Here is a 14,805-nt window from a genome sequence, read left to right on the forward strand (position 1 = left end):
TGGGAAGCTCACATAACAGGATATTAGCACAATGGCATTCTGCTTTTGACAGTGGATTTAGATAGAACATAGCCATTGTGCCGGTAACCATTGATAGCCTTATCCTCATAAATATTTTCCCCAAATTTCTTTTCATCTGCTAGCTGTGCCAATCCCATGTTTATATGTATTAACTGTGGGTGCTGAATGGCAAATAGCACTGTGCATACTCTGGGGCACACTTCCTTATTCCTTCACTTACCTAGGCTGATGTACGACTGACATGTTCCCAAGGTGGCAAGGCAGAATTTTGACCCTTCCCGTCTGCCGTACATAGATAGTAATTGCACATGGTGGTAAACTGAGACCCCTGCTTCCAAGATGACCTTTCGTCTCCATTCCAATTGCTGGTGGTGTCAGGCCCCTGTCAGCTTGCCCGGGTATGAAATGAATATAGCATCAGAATGAAGCCAGCTGCTAAATTTATGTCTTGGGGGCCGAGAAACATCTTTGGTATTAGGCAACCAAGTCACTTGCTGGTGGCCTCTTTCGCTACTGCCGACCGGGACCGAGAAGACGTCTGATCATGGTCAGTACTGACTTGCTGTGGGCTAGGCCTGCCTTTGGGGTGGGTGGGTGGGTGATACAGGAACAATGGGGCTGGGAGTTTTGTGATGGGGAGACACCATGTGATGGTTTTGCAGTTTTAATGAACTTTTGTAAGCTTCATTCTGATGGCTGTACCCTGAGAAGCAGCATATAAGTATTTTGAATACATAAAACACTCTCCAGCATTTCCCCAGAAACACAATAAACTTTGTAATGGACCTATCCTCACACCAAGGATCACCCAGCCCCTTCAACGCATTTCTGCAACCTCACAGATCCCCTTTGCTGTATTAATCAGTAGCTTGTCATGCACTGAGGACCATAACTGTGCTGGACTGGGACCTGGGAGATCAGGAGTTCAAATCCCAAAGCATCGCACTGGGATGTTCTTGGGAACCCCACTGGGAAGTTCTTGGTCAATGACCGTTATCTTTGTGGGTGTGGGTGTGCTTTCACCCCTTTTTTCATCCCTGTCCCCCAGTCCCACCGCAAGTTTTCAGCTCCCAGGCATGGCCACCTGGGCTTCCTCCCTCACAAGAGGAGCCACCGTCACCGCGGGAAGGTGAAGACGTGGCCCAAAGACGACCCCAGCAAACCGGTTCACCTGACGGCCTTCCTGGGCTACAAAGCTGGCATGACTCACATCCTCCGGGAACACTACAGACCGGGGCTAAGTAAGTGGAAGGCTTCATGGGAGGAGTCAACGCAAAGCTGGGGGAAAGGGCTGTAGCTCAGTGGTGGAGCACAGAAAGGTCCTCAAAGGCATCTCCAGTTGTAGGGTTGTAAAGAGGTGGCCTGGGGAAAACCTCTCTCTGCCTGAGGCCCTGGGGAGCTGCTGCCAGTCAGAGTAAGAACAGAGAGCTAGATGGACCAATGTTGGTATAAAGCAGATTCCTGTGTTCAAATGCAGGCATCAACCCCCAGCATGACTGAACATCTGCTGATGGTCCTGGGGCTCAGAAGGAACCATCACCAACTAGCCTGACCCAACTACTGCCAGCAGTCACTCACTCATCCACTCAACCCCACCAGGACATCCAATATGAATAAGAATAAGAATTTGGAAGCCAAATCTGATCTGCAGAGGTCACACACCATATTAATTACTCCTATACAACACTGTGAGGAAGGGTGTTGCATTTGGGGTAATTTAATATTGCTGGGGCTGATGGGAGTTGTCATTCTGCACAGTGCTTTTTTTCATACAAAAATAAGTGTTTGTACTCACCATGAAGTTTTCACAGTTAAGTGCCACACTTTTTAATATCAATTAAAAGAGGTGGCGGTACTGTGTACCCTTGAATACCCCCTGGAAAAAAAGCACTGGACCTGCAGCATCCAGTGGGCCAAAGGTTCCCATTCCAGCTGAATACTGAGCTAGACGGCCCAGCAATCTAACTCTGCACCAGGCTGATTCCTGTGCTTCTAAGCCTGCTCCTTCTGCATTCCTTTAATTTCCAGAGGTCTCAAAGAGGGAGGAGGTGGAAGCTGTCACCATCATAGAGACACCACCTTTGGTGGTCGTTGGACTGGTGGGCTACATCGAGACGCCCAGGGGGCTGAGGAATTTCAAGACCATCTTCGCAGAGCATATCAGCGATGAATGTAGAAGACGTTTCTACAAGAACTGGTGAGCGGTTTCCTGTGCAGCAGACAGAGGGAATGGGCAGACAAAATGGTCCACAGGTGCCACATGGCAAATGTCCAATCAGCACATACATGTGGAGGAAACATCTCTAACTGGTTGTTACAGACAGGGCTGGCCCTACCATTGGGCAGTGTGAGGTGTGTCATGAAAGGGCTTCCTCTTGTAAATGACTTGGAGCAGCATTTGCTGGCTGATGAGCTGTGCTAAGCTGGTTTCTTGTGCCTCCTCCAAAGGTGCCGGTAGTGGTCACCCCCCAGGAGTTTTGGACTACAAATCCCATCAGCCTCAGCTGTGCTGGCTAGGAGTAATGGGAGTTGTAGTCCAAAACACCTACAGGGCCCCAGGTTGCAGAGAGGCTGGACTACAGTCAGGTTGTTTTGCAAATTCCTTGGTGGAAATGTGCAGTAAGAACATAAGAACATCAGAGGAACCTCCAGGGTCAGGCCAATGACCCATTTAGTCCAGCATCCTGTTCTCGCAGTGGCCAACCGGTTACCTGTGGGAAAGCTGCAAGGAGGATTTGAACACAAGTGCACTCTTCCCTCCTGTGGTTTCCAACAAGTGATATTCAGAAGCATTGCTGCCTCCAACTGTGGCAGACCCTCCCAAGTGTCCCTATTTCCCAGGGACGGTCCTGGATTTACAGAAGCTGTCTTGGTTTCTGATTTGATCCCGGAATGTCCCACTTTTCCTTAGGACATCCCTGTTTTCATTGGGGAAATGTTTGAGGGTATGGTAGGACGTCCCTATTCCAAACAGGATTGCACCATAGATTTGTATAACAGCGTTATGAAATTGGCAGCTTTATTTTCAGTTCATTTCCTAATGATCTCTAGCACTGAAGTTGCCTTTTTCACAGCCTAAACCCTGTGACTGATGGTTCATGATGGGATATGTCTCTCCTTTTCAGGCACAAGAGCAAGAAGAAAGCATTTACCAAGTACTGCAAGAAATGGCAGGATGAGGCCGGGAAGAAGCAGCTGGAGAAGGATTTCGCAGCCATGAAGAAGTACTGCAAGGTCATCCGCATCATCGTGCACACCCAGGTGAAGCCTTCCCATAATCCTTTGGGGCAGCCCTAGGGAAGAACGGTGCTTTGCAAAGTGGTGGCACTCTCTGTTGCATTGTGTTAACGCTGAGCTTCTTTGGCTGCAGATGAAGCTCCTTCCACTGAGGCAGAAGAAGGCTCACATCATGGAGATCCAGCTGAACGGGGGCACCGTGGCAGAGAAGGTGGACTGGGCTCACGAGAAGCTGGAGAAGCAAGTGCCCGTCAGCACCGTCTTCTCCCAGAACGAGATGATTGACGTCATTGGTGTCACTAAGGGGCATGGGATGAAAGGTAGGAAGGAGCAGTGGTGAGCCTTGGCCTAGAGATGTTTCCTTATTACTTTACTTATTTATTGCATTGATATCTCACCTTTTTGTCCCAGGAGCTCAAGGGGACATATGTGGTTCTCCCCCCCCCTTCAATTCACACAACAACCATGAGAGGCAGTGATTGACCTAAAGTCACCCAGGTCTTCGCTGGTTTTGGACTACGGCTTCCATCACCCCCAGCCTAATACGGCCTTGTTGGCTGGAGCTGATGGGAGTTGTAGTCCAAAACATCAGGAGGGCACCAGGCTGGGGAAGGCTGGCATAGCTTGTGGCCAGATTGACTTGGGGCAGTTGCTATCATAGCCTTGATAAGGGAGGGGAAAGGGTGGGTGGTAGGAATCTGCACGCTTTTGAGGCCCAAAATATGCAAAATGCTGCCCCAGAAGAAAATGATTGATTCCAGGAGTACCCAGGATTTTGGGAAAACAAGTTTCTAGACCTCATTGCTGCTGAGAACATCTAGGCCTTTTTTTTCTGTTTCATGGCTTAGAGCGCCTCCCCCCAGCCTGGTGCTGTGCAGATATTTTGGACTACAAGCCCCAGACATGGTGATGGGAGCTAATGTAAGTTGTAGTCCATAAAGGAAAGGGCTGTAGCTCGGTGGTAGAGCTTCTGGTTTGAATGCAGAAGGTTCCAGGGTTCAATCTCCAGCTAGGACTGGAAGAAACCCCAGTCTTCTGAAACCCTGAAGAGCCTTTGCTAATCAGTGTAGACAGCTGAGATAGATGAACCAAAGGCTTGATCAGTATAAGGAAGCTTCTTATGTTTCTATTTCAATCACCCCTTTAGTCTGATTCTATGAGGACTAGAACCTTGCTTTATTTTTCAGGAAGATAGCATAGTTGAGGGAGGCTGAACTTTGCATGGATCCCTGGCATCTCTAGGGCTGTCTGAGAAAAACTCATGCAGGGAGACTTTAACAACCTCTATAACAACATGACCTTTTTCATTTAGGTGTGACAAGTCGGTGGCATGCTAAGAAACTCCCGAGGAAAACTCACAAAGGACTGCGTAAGGTCGCATGTATTGGAGCCTGGCATCCTGCCCGGGTGGGCTACTCCATTGCCCGGGCTGGCCAGAAAGGCTATCATCACCGCACAGAACTTAACAAGAAGGTACAGTGCCCTTCTTCCTTCACGTTCCTTCCTTCCTTCCTGTTCTTTTGGGCTCATTCACAATGGACTTGAGTCTGCTTCCGGTTGGCCCCAGGCTAACGTCACAATTCCATACCCGCCTGCTCATCCAATCTCTTGGGAGTCTGGGAAATGCTGATGGCAATAGCTCCCCAGCACCTCAACTCTTTCTTTTGTTGTTAATTTTTTTTAAAGAAACAAAGACTCAAAAATGTAAACCATAAAGTGTCACAGCCTAGAAGGACAAAGGTATAGTACAGATCCAAAGGGATTATAAAGTATTTACTCGTACAAAGATTCTCTTTACAAGTAATATAGATTTATAAAAATAAAAGTATTTTCCACCTGTGAGTTCCATCATTACTGAGAATAAAGATTCTATATAGTCTTAAAGGAGCCAGACATTGGCTGGCACCTATTTCAATGAGAAATAAAATCAGGCCATATATGAATAAAACCTGGTCATTCAAGCTTTGCCCTTTAAATACTTTTGGTTTGTGACAAATCTTTTCAAGAAGGGCAATTTGCAAAACCCTTGAATGCCATAAATCCTATTAAGATTAAAGGTCTTCCAGGATTTAACAATGCAGTTCCAGGCTGCTGGTACTTTTCAAATTCCATTCTGTTTCCATGTACAGGTTCAAAAGTGCCAGGTGGAAAGATGGAGTAATAGTTTGTTTTGGTCTTTTATTTCTTTTTTAATATTAATTTGATAACAACAGCAACAACAAAAGTGCAAACATAACAGAGCCTCATCTCTTCTTCACCTTAGGTTTACCGCATTGGGCGCGGGGTTCACATAGAAGATGGCAAAGTGGTGAAGAACAACGCCTCCACCAATTATGACACAACTGAGAAAACAATTACCCCGCTGGTAAAATAGAATCATATTCTAGGGTCGTCTAGTCCAATCCCCCTGCAATGCCGGAATCTTTTGACCAATGTGGGACTCGAACCCGTGACTATGACAGTGGTCCTTCCCCTTACGTACTTATGCCCAGATTTGTGGTGGGCACTCTGTTGCTGGCCTGGCAGCTTCCTTCTCTACATTAACTCACCTTTCTTCCCCCAGGGTGGATTCCCTAAGTATGGAGAAGTCAACAATGATTTCGTGATGGTGAAGGGTTGCGTGGTGGGCACCAAGAAGCGGGTGCTCACCCTCAGGAAGGTGAGGCCTGTATCAGAGACATGGACTGTGAGGGAGATGTGACCTCCTGTGAGGGTGGGTGGGGCCCAAAGGAGACTGGTTGGATTTGGACCCAAGCAATGAGCAGGTGGCCAGTTCATTTCCTTTTTTTTTTTTAATTAAATATTTATTGGTATTTTCAAGAAACATATAACAAACAAAAACAAAAAATAAACAAAGTAAAAACAACACAAAAATACATAAAATTCAAAACTAAACAGAAAAATAGAAAAAACACATAAAGTTTCAGATACTTGTTTTCCTTAACCTTATTTCTCAGACCTCCTCACACCTCCCCTTCTTGTATTCCAATTTAAATTGTCAATTCAGCAAGTCCTTAACTTATTTCTTCACCATAGCTTGAACATTTGTTCTAACATACTATTATTTACTTTACTTCTTTTTTCCATTTCCTCAATTTATTTTTACCAGCCTTATTTTCATTTAATTTAAACAAGAAAGAAAAAAAAAACCAATTTTATCTTATCAAAATTACACATCAATACTTATACCTCATTACTTATTCTTAAACCTTTTTCCTAAAGTCGACCAAAATTTCCCTTCCACGATTTTCCCAATTTCCATACAGCTAACAAAAAATATAAAGAAAAAACAAGGCAGATTATACTTATATACCCTTTGGATTCCCAACCTCCACCCACCCTTTTCCCGGTTCCAGTCCCCAACCAATATCCATCAGTCTTTATGTTATTTAGCCTGGAGATCTCACGTCCGAGGCCCTTATATCTCTCTCAGTTCCTTTCTGCCGGTCTCTTTGATAGTCCTTGATGTTAAACCCCAAGTCTCGGAGAGGCTCCAGCCCAACAGGATCCATGTTGCTTCCAGCCAGTCCTCCGTACTTAAAAGCAGAGCGTATGGGGTACTCCAACTCTTGTTTCAAATTTCTTTCAAATCCATATGTCCCCAAAGCTCCAACTTTCACCTTCAGCAAATTTATAATCCTCAGGTCTTCAGATCTCCTCCAAAGGGGATCTCTCCATTTTTCAGACTCCCATTCAGACCAGGCTTTCCACATCCAATTTTTATTGTCCTTTTTTATCATCATGTCAGGCCTCATATTGCAACTCTCCTTTGACTCCTGCAGAATTCCAGCTCCTCCTTCATTTTCTTCAAAAGCAACATATTGTTCCATCGTGTCTACACTTTCAGTTTCATTTATTTGTTCAGTTGAATGGGCTTCCTGTTTCAAGTCCTTATCAGGCTCAAGACTGTTGTTTACTGTCAAGTATAGTACTGAAACCTCTGTAGACAAAGCATTGTACCCATCTTGTAACTTTCCCAAGAGAACAAATGCTCTGTCCAATTCTGCTTGAATTTTACATGCTCCAGCCATTTTTATAATGTAATGTCCCTATTACCCCTCTAGGGGGATTTTAGTTCCTTAGTATTTCTTTCAGCTCAAAACCAAAAGTCCAGTTATTTTGTATCAGCCCTCCTTATTTTCAACAAGTTATATCGAATGAACCAGCAGAAACAGCAGAAACAATGTTCTCTTTTTCCAGCTGACAGCTAGCTGACTGACAGCTAACTTGACAGCTGTCAAACTCTTCAATACAGCAGGCTTTCTCATAGGACGTTCCCGGGTCTAGGGGGGGGGGTGAAACTTCAGCTCCCAAAAATTCTTTTTATCCTCCAGTAAATCTTCTTATAATGTCAAAACCGTGAAGTCAAGATCTTTTATTAACAAACAAGAAACAGATTCTCTCGACCTTAGCTGCCCGGTCCTTTGCTTTAAATTGTTTACAAAGAGGGGGGGGTGGACTTCCTTTTTAACCCCTTCCCGCTCGTTCCAGATCCAAAATGAAAAACTTTTTTTAAAGTTCCAATCTCCGTATTACTCACGGGTTGATGTTTAAAGTCCAATCGATCCAAAGAAGAAGTTGGCGCTCTCTGTCAATGGCTTGCGGCTTCACTCCGTAGACGAGGGAGTACTCTCAGCACCACGCCTCACCCTGCCTCCGTTCCGAAGCCTTTAAAAAGGCTCCGTCCCGGATTGGGGGGGCGCAAATGGTGCCCGCCGAGTCTCTGTGTTCACAGGCATCCGCGCCTGTGATTTTAAGGGTCCCCGCTTCGCCGCAGCGGCCAGACCCAGACGCTACGGAGCCGATTCCCTCCGGAGCTGGGAGGGAATCCGCCATTAAACAATGGCGCCAACCCTGGAAGTTCGTGGCCAGTTCATTTCCATGTCCAATTCAAGGTGTTTAAAGCCCTAAATGATTTAGGCCCCAAATACCTGAAAGACTGCCTCCTTCCCTACAGGTACACTCTCAGGTGTTAAGGTCAGCAGAAGGGGCCCTCTTGGAATGTGCACCACCCTCAGGCATTTGGGGTAGTAGTAGTCTGGGAGAGAGGAATTTCTGGAGCAGCCCCAAAGTTGTGCACCTTTGCTAGATGGTGTCTGTTGTATGCTGAATATACCTCTCTTGACACATCAGATATCTGTCTTTTGTAGTCACCTTATTCCAGGGGCTTTCATTTGTTTAAAACTGGTTTTAATATTGAATCTTAAATTGTCATAACCCACCCTGGGAACTGATAGTGAAGGTTGGGAAACGAATTGAAGTAATAATCAACAGTAGTACTAATAATGGCACGAGACTGTAGGTGCTTTGTTCCTGAGGGAGAAGGGAAGTTGGGGCTACAGCTAAGCGTCCATTCTAAAGGGCTTTGGGAGCTGCTGTGGGGACAATAACATCAGCCTGCCTTACAGGAGTGTTGTGAGGACCACAAGAAGTTAAGAAACATGAAATACAATGAGCAGCCTTTGTAAGCACCTTAAGGAAGGCAAGAGATAAACGTTAAGCAATCATTCTTGTTCTTATGGTTTAAGACTATTTATTATTGATAACCTTGACCTAGCAAGGTTCCCTTTCGACAGACCAGGGACTGGCCTGTGGCATGGGTTTTGCACCTAAATTGCCCGCCACCAGTACAAACTTACATTAGGTTGAGGCAGTAGTTACAAGTTACCGGTCTCTGCAGCCACAGCAGGCACTGTGATTCTCCAGTGGTTTCACTTCAGTGGTCGTCTCACCTTGCCTAATGGTAGGGTTGTCCCCATGTCACTCAGCTAAGTTGTCCATGTTCAACAAGCGATTCCCCACAGAAAACTCTGCCCCCTCACCCTTGCACTTTCATTTAATGGACCCCTTTCCCTTCTTCCAGTCCCTTCTGGTCCATACAAGCAGGAAGGCCCTGGAACCCGTGGAGCTGAAATTCATTGACACGACCTCCAAGTTTGGTCATGGACACTTCCAGACGGCTCAAGAAAAGCGTGCTTTCATGGTGAGTCTTAGCCGTGAAACATGATGTAGAGAAGAAAAAACCCTTTGAGAAGGATATGTGACCAAATGTGACTGGGGGAAGCAGTGCTGCCAACCAATAATTGGGATAAGGGTACTAAAACTTCTTCCTACCTGGGGCACATCTAAGAAGCACAACCCCATTGTGCCATTTCTTTTCTCTGTCCTGAAACTTACAGAATCAAAGAACTGTAGCATTGGAAGGGACCCCAGCCCTTGCAATGCAAGAATCACAGCTACCCAAGCTTCAGCTTGTCTCCATTGGGTTCTAGTATTATGGGGGGAGATACCGCCACATTATACAAACTTCTGCAAACTTCTGTCAAGTCCTATCTTATTTGCCTCCCTCCAATACTTAAGAAGCCCCCAATATTGTAGCCTGTCTGTATAGGAAAGTTGCTCTAACACCCTGGATAATTTTGATTACCCTTTCCTGTGCCTTATGCAGCTTTGCAATATCCTCTTTGAGATTTATACATCGCCTAAGAACAGATTTTTTTGATCCCAAGTAGAAAATATATTTTCCATTTCAATTCAGACCAAAAAAAAGTGAGAAATTTTTGGGAAAGCATTAGGTGAATGACCAGCCTTCACCAATCTGGTGCCCTCCAGATGTTTTGGACTTCAACTCCCATCAGGCACAGCACTGTATGGCTGTGCTGGATGAGGCTGATGGTAGTTGTAGTTCAAAGCACCTGGAAGGCCCCAGCCTGGGGAATGTGGCCAAATACCAGCCAAAGATACTCCATTAGGTATTGTCCTGCTCTCTTTTGCACCTGAAGGATAGGAGTGATGAGATTTGTTAGTCCAGAACACCTGGAGAGGAGGCACCATGTTGCCTACCCCTGCTAGCCACATTTGTTGGAAATGAAGGGCAGTTTTGCATCAGTCAGGAAAACAGGCTGCCCTGCATATACCTCTCACTCCCTGTGGAGACAAAACAACAAAAAGAGCAGAAATGTACAAAAGTCCCCTTTTGCCCCTGATGCAAATTATTGCCTTTTGTCTTGCAAGCATAGCTTTTAAGATTCCATGGCCATTTTTTTCTGCTTCTGTTTCAGGGCCCACAGAAGAAGCACCTGGTGAAGGGGAAGGTGGAAACCCAGGAGGAATTGTGAAAAGGGCTTCTCCTAAGATGCTTCCAGACTCCAGTCCAACTTTGCCACTGCTTTGAATAGTTGCAAACATAAATACACTGAAACAAAACCGGTGCTTAGTCTTATGTTCTTGAAAAGCTATATGCTCCCCACATTTGTCTCAGAAGTATTTCAGGGCCATGCATTTATAGCATCATCTGGACTTAGAATCATAGAATCGTATAATTGTAGAGTTGGAATGGTGCCAGAGGGTCATCTAATCCAACTTCCTGCAATGCAGGAATCTCAACTAAAGCATCCATGACAGACGACCATCCAACCTCTGCTTTAAAACCTCTAAGGAAGAAGAGTCCACCACCTGAGGAAGTCCATTCCACTGCTGAACAGCTTTTACCATCAGAACGAGCAGCTCTGCCTCTTTGGGTACTTTGACAGAGACCAAATGCGAGAGACACAAGGAATAACAAAAGCAAACACACACCCCGGGATCGATGCAAACCTTTATTTCCCTTCACCTTCCCCATCATTTCTAGTTGCCTCTGGCTCGCACATCATCCATGGTTTGTAAAGCCCTTTGATTAGTTGCGACCATTTCATTGTCGTGAATTTCCAAAGCTATTGCTCTGTTAAAATGTTTTATTGCATGGGAAACGGAAAAAGTACCTCTAAAACCCACTTCATGCTGCCAGGTTAGCTGTCACGACTGGCTCGGCTTCCTTTGCATTGCTGAATGTCCCTGATATGAAATCTCCTGGGACATGACATGGGTTTAGAGCATCTTCCCCCAACCTGGTTCCCTTAGGCTGTTTCGGACTGCAACTCCGATCAGCTCCCACCAATGCTGGCTGGGGCTGATAGGGATTGTAGTCCATAGTGGCTATGCTAGCTGGGGTTGATGGGAGCTGTAGTCCAACATTGTGGGAGGGTATTAGGAAGGCTGGTTTAGAGACAGGGTTGCAAAGGTGGGCTGGGGTGCTCTTGGCAGGCAGAGGGTATATATAACTATTGAGAAAGGAGAGTCACCTCTCCTTTCTGCCTCACTTGCAGCACAGCATGGAAAGGTTTCAGGAATTAACACAATATGCTTCTCTTTCTAACATAGGCAGTCCGTATCTTTATCACTCAGATAACAGGGCTAAGCCTCCAGAAGCCACGCTTGCCTTGTTCCTCCACTCATGGTTCTGTGGTTGCCTCTTTCGATAGTCTCTAATCTCACAGCAGTAAATAGCACACCCCCAAGAAGGACTTTGTGGAGCTCTGAAAACCTCCTCCCTACCCCCACCAAAGACTGTCATGAAATTGGCCACAGCCTCCAGCCCTGGAGTGTCCCAGCTGCAGAGTCCACATGCTCAGGCATCCTAAGGATTAGTCTAGATGCAATTGTGAGTATGTTTTCAAATCCCTGTAGTCAGCAGCCCCAGCTGCAATCAGCCACCAGCTGTGGAAGGGGATGGTGCTGTTCTGGATCACAATTGGGGCATAGCCAGGGTGAGGGGAGGTTGATCCTTTCCTGCCAAAAAACCCTCCTCAGAATTTGTGGTTTGAATTTTAAAAAGCCACATAATGAATTACGTAAATTGTGTCGTCAATATGTTATTCCACCCCATTCACTGAGAGTGCCTTAGGAGACCCCCTATTCCCTGCACGGAGCTGCCATTCTCAGCAGCTTTAACAAACTAAAGTTCCCAGGATTCCTTCTTTTTGGGGGGAGCCTTAACTGTTAAAGTGGTGATACATTCTCACTTGGTCTCAACCTGCATTCCACACTTTCCTCATCAATTTGGAGGCTTGAATTCCCTTAAACCTCCCCTCCCCTCATCAGGAGAAGGGAGAATTTTCACAGAGTAAAGAGTTGTGTGATGTTCTTCACAGGTTCCTTGCATGCCTTCCCGGGGGAAATACAATTGCTTCTACTGTTAACTCTCTCAGTTTCCTTTCCTCTGGCCTGGGAGTAGCAAGGAGGTCAGAGAGATGGTTCACTCAGAGGCTCGATTTTCAGATTTTAGGATTTCTCTCCCCACCATTGCAAACCTGGGTGGAAATAGAGGACTTCAGACTGCTTGCAGAAAGAGCCCTTTCTTTCCTTGTCATCCCCTCTTTTCTTTGGCCTCTTCAGTTTTAATGACTGTTCTGACATTTAAAAGATGCTTAACATGGCTGTTATTTGCAAAGACGGGACCTAGGTGGAAGTGGGCTTGGAATCTCCCCTACTTTTCCCCCCTCTTTGCAAAGCTAATGACAGCACTACAGAAATTCTTCCTTGCACTGGTAGGAATCTGGTGCTTGTAAGGGAGAATCTTGGAGTATCTCCTCCACACTGAGAAATGTATCCTGTGAAATATCCAGAGGATGGGTGGGGGGACCTCTTTTGCTGGAGAGAAGCCCCTGAACGACAAGCTGAAGAGATGAGCCAGCAGAGATGAGACCAGCAGTGTGGCTCAAGGGTGATGCTGGGTTCGCAGGCCCTGATAATCCTGGAGGACCCCATCAAGCATCTTGAGCCAGCCAACCCACCAGTGGGCAGTTCCTCAAAATTTTGCTGCGCCCTCTCCTGGGAATTCCTTCTGGAGTCCTTCTGTGGGCAGCTGGGATTCCAAACCAGAATGCATGAGGGGTAAGATGAGATCGTCCATATTTGGCATCACTAAAATTTTCTAAGGGGTAGAAGGGGTGGGAGGGAGAGAAAATAAATCAGGTTAGAAATATGCCACCAAGTTTTCTGCAAGCAAAAATGCCTCCAGAAGGCTCAGTGCATCCAAGTGGTCTCTATCATGGAGATGATCTGCTGAGAACTGTGGTTTCTATGGGCCCCTCCAGAGTCTGTTTATTGAGTGTTCATCCTGAAATACTTCCACAAAGCTAACACTGAGGTTTGATAAGATCCAGACTTTATTGAGCACCCATGCCCTCCAGTGCATTTCTCTGTCACTTTCAAAACCACAAGAAGTATACGTCTGTTTGCTTTTAAAGTGGTTTCGTTGTACTTTGATCCACTTTCAATGTGGAAGCCGAGAGCTCCAGTATGTGCTTCAAACCCTCATGCGAGGCGGTAACAGTCTGGAGGCAACCTATGGTGGAAATGCGGTTAGCAGGAAACTCATTGATGTGTCTGAACAGGGCAGCTCCATCTCTTCTCTCTAATGGGTGCCACAGCTTAGTCCACCTCTTGATGTCATTACACCAAGGATGGGCAGCCTTCAGGTTTGCAGGCTCTGCTTTGCTGTGGTTTTTTACTGGAACCCCAGGACCCACCAGCCAGGTGCACAATAGTGGCTGGGTGGGACACTGTCTTCTCAGAATTAAGGGACAAGGTGCCTCTGAATGCTCAGCTCAATAAGTTTTCAGTGCCACAACAGAGTTTGCACTCTTTGTGCAAAACCCACTTCTGGTTCCACTACCACCAGCAGCATCTACCCCCAGTAGGCTTTTTTCATTCACATGGCAGATTCAACAGGAAGGCTCCATTCAGGGGAACTGTAAAAGCCCACTGATAAGAGAACACCTGTGTTGCATGCAGAAGTCCCCGGGTTCAATCCCCTGCAGCACCTTCAGGTAGCGCTGGGAATATGCCCTGCATAAAACACTTGAAAGTCCCTGCCATTCAGTGTAAACAATACTAGGCTAGAAGGACCAATGGTCTGACATGGGCTAAGGCTGTTTTCTATGCCCCAAGAAAGAAGGACTGTAGCTCAGTGGTAGAGAATCTTGTTTCCATGCAGCAGGTCCCACTGGCATCTTCAGGTAGGGCAGGGAGGGAATCCTTGTCTGAGACCCTGGAGAGCTGCTGCCTGTCAGTGTAGACAATACTGAGCTAGATGGACCACTGGTGTGACTCAGTACAAGGTGGTTTCCTGTGCTCACAGCTGTTTTGGTAAACAGCCTTAGCCAGACCTATCCTTCAGCAATCTTTCTCATCGCTTTCAGAAAAGTTGGCTAACCAGGTGGCCATCATGATTCTATAACCAAATCTTGTGGTAACGAATGACTTATTAGACTCCATTCCTTACTTTGAGCCCAGCTGGCCTATTTTAGGAACCTGGCCTATTTCCAAAGACAGGTACCTGGAATTCATGCTGAAGCTTCTTCTCGATCCATTCTGTGACATGAATGAAGGTGACCTCTCGTTCCCCCAGCTTTGGGCGGACCTTCAGATCCAGCTGTGGTGGAGTCCGGAAGCTGTACCTGGAGCAGGGAGGCAGAAAAGGCTCATGTAGACTCTTCCTTTCCCTCTGCAACCATTGCAATGAGCCCATCCTTACATTCTTGAATGCCCCCGCCCCACCAGTGATTATTTTTTTGCTGAGAGATGAAGCACTGAAGTAGCCTGGAATATATGTAGCCCAGTTCTGCAACACCATCTTGTGGACTTCTCTGGGCTACCCGGACTGCTGTTGTTTGAGAGGCTGCTCTGCTGAGCTAGATGGACAAGGGTTTCTCACTTGCCTTCCCT

At 46.3% G+C, this 14,805-nt stretch overlaps 2 protein-coding genes across 4 annotated transcripts in view; one reads left to right on the forward strand and one right to left on the reverse strand.

Moving 5' to 3' along the window:
- Positions 1-441: 441 nt before the first annotated feature.
- RPL3L (ribosomal protein L3 like) lies at positions 442-10,936 on the forward strand. 2 transcript variants are annotated; one of them, XM_053364609.1, is made up of 10 exons: positions 442-568; positions 1,070-1,262; positions 2,050-2,218; positions 3,147-3,282; positions 3,392-3,578; positions 4,571-4,731; positions 5,522-5,623; positions 5,822-5,917; positions 9,122-9,241; positions 10,320-10,936. In XM_053364609.1, exons 1-10 carry the CDS (start codon positions 566-568, stop codon positions 10,374-10,376), a joined length of 1,224 nt encoding a protein of 407 aa, XP_053220584.1. In that variant the 5' UTR covers positions 442-565; the 3' UTR covers positions 10,377-10,936. The 2 variants fall into 2 exon arrangements, with proteins under 2 accessions (XP_053220584.1, XP_053220585.1); XM_053364610.1 differs by lacking the exon at positions 1,070-1,262 and having other exon boundaries at positions 519-568.
- A 1,638-nt stretch (positions 10,937-12,574) lies between these two features.
- The window catches only part of LOC128401489 (testis-expressed protein 2-like), a 30,810-nt gene continuing 28,579 nt past the window's right edge, over positions 12,575-14,805 (reverse strand). For both annotated transcript variants that reach the window (XM_053364611.1, XM_053364612.1), the window contains exons 11-12: positions 14,417-14,537; positions 12,575-13,009 (exon numbers count right to left, since the gene is read on the reverse strand). In XM_053364611.1, coding sequence (XP_053220586.1) covers positions 12,884-13,009; positions 14,417-14,537 — 247 coding nt within the window. In that variant the 3' untranslated portion in view covers positions 12,575-12,883. The remainder of the gene's footprint in view (positions 13,010-14,416; positions 14,538-14,805) is intronic.

The sequence above is a fragment of the Podarcis raffonei genome, chromosome 14, assembly GCF_027172205.1.
Source record: "Podarcis raffonei isolate rPodRaf1 chromosome 14, rPodRaf1.pri, whole genome shotgun sequence".
NCBI lineage: Eukaryota > Metazoa > Chordata > Lepidosauria > Squamata > Lacertidae > Podarcis > Podarcis raffonei.

Coding starts and splice junctions, on each gene's coding strand:
- RPL3L (XM_053364609.1), top strand. Junction 2,219..3,146: donor AGACGTTTCTACAAGAACTG/GTGAGCGGTTTC, acceptor TCTCCTTTTCAG/GCACAAGAGCAAGAAGAAAG. Junction 5,918..9,121: donor GGGTGCTCACCCTCAGGAAG/GTGAGGCCTGTA, acceptor CCCTTCTTCCAG/TCCCTTCTGGTCCATACAAG.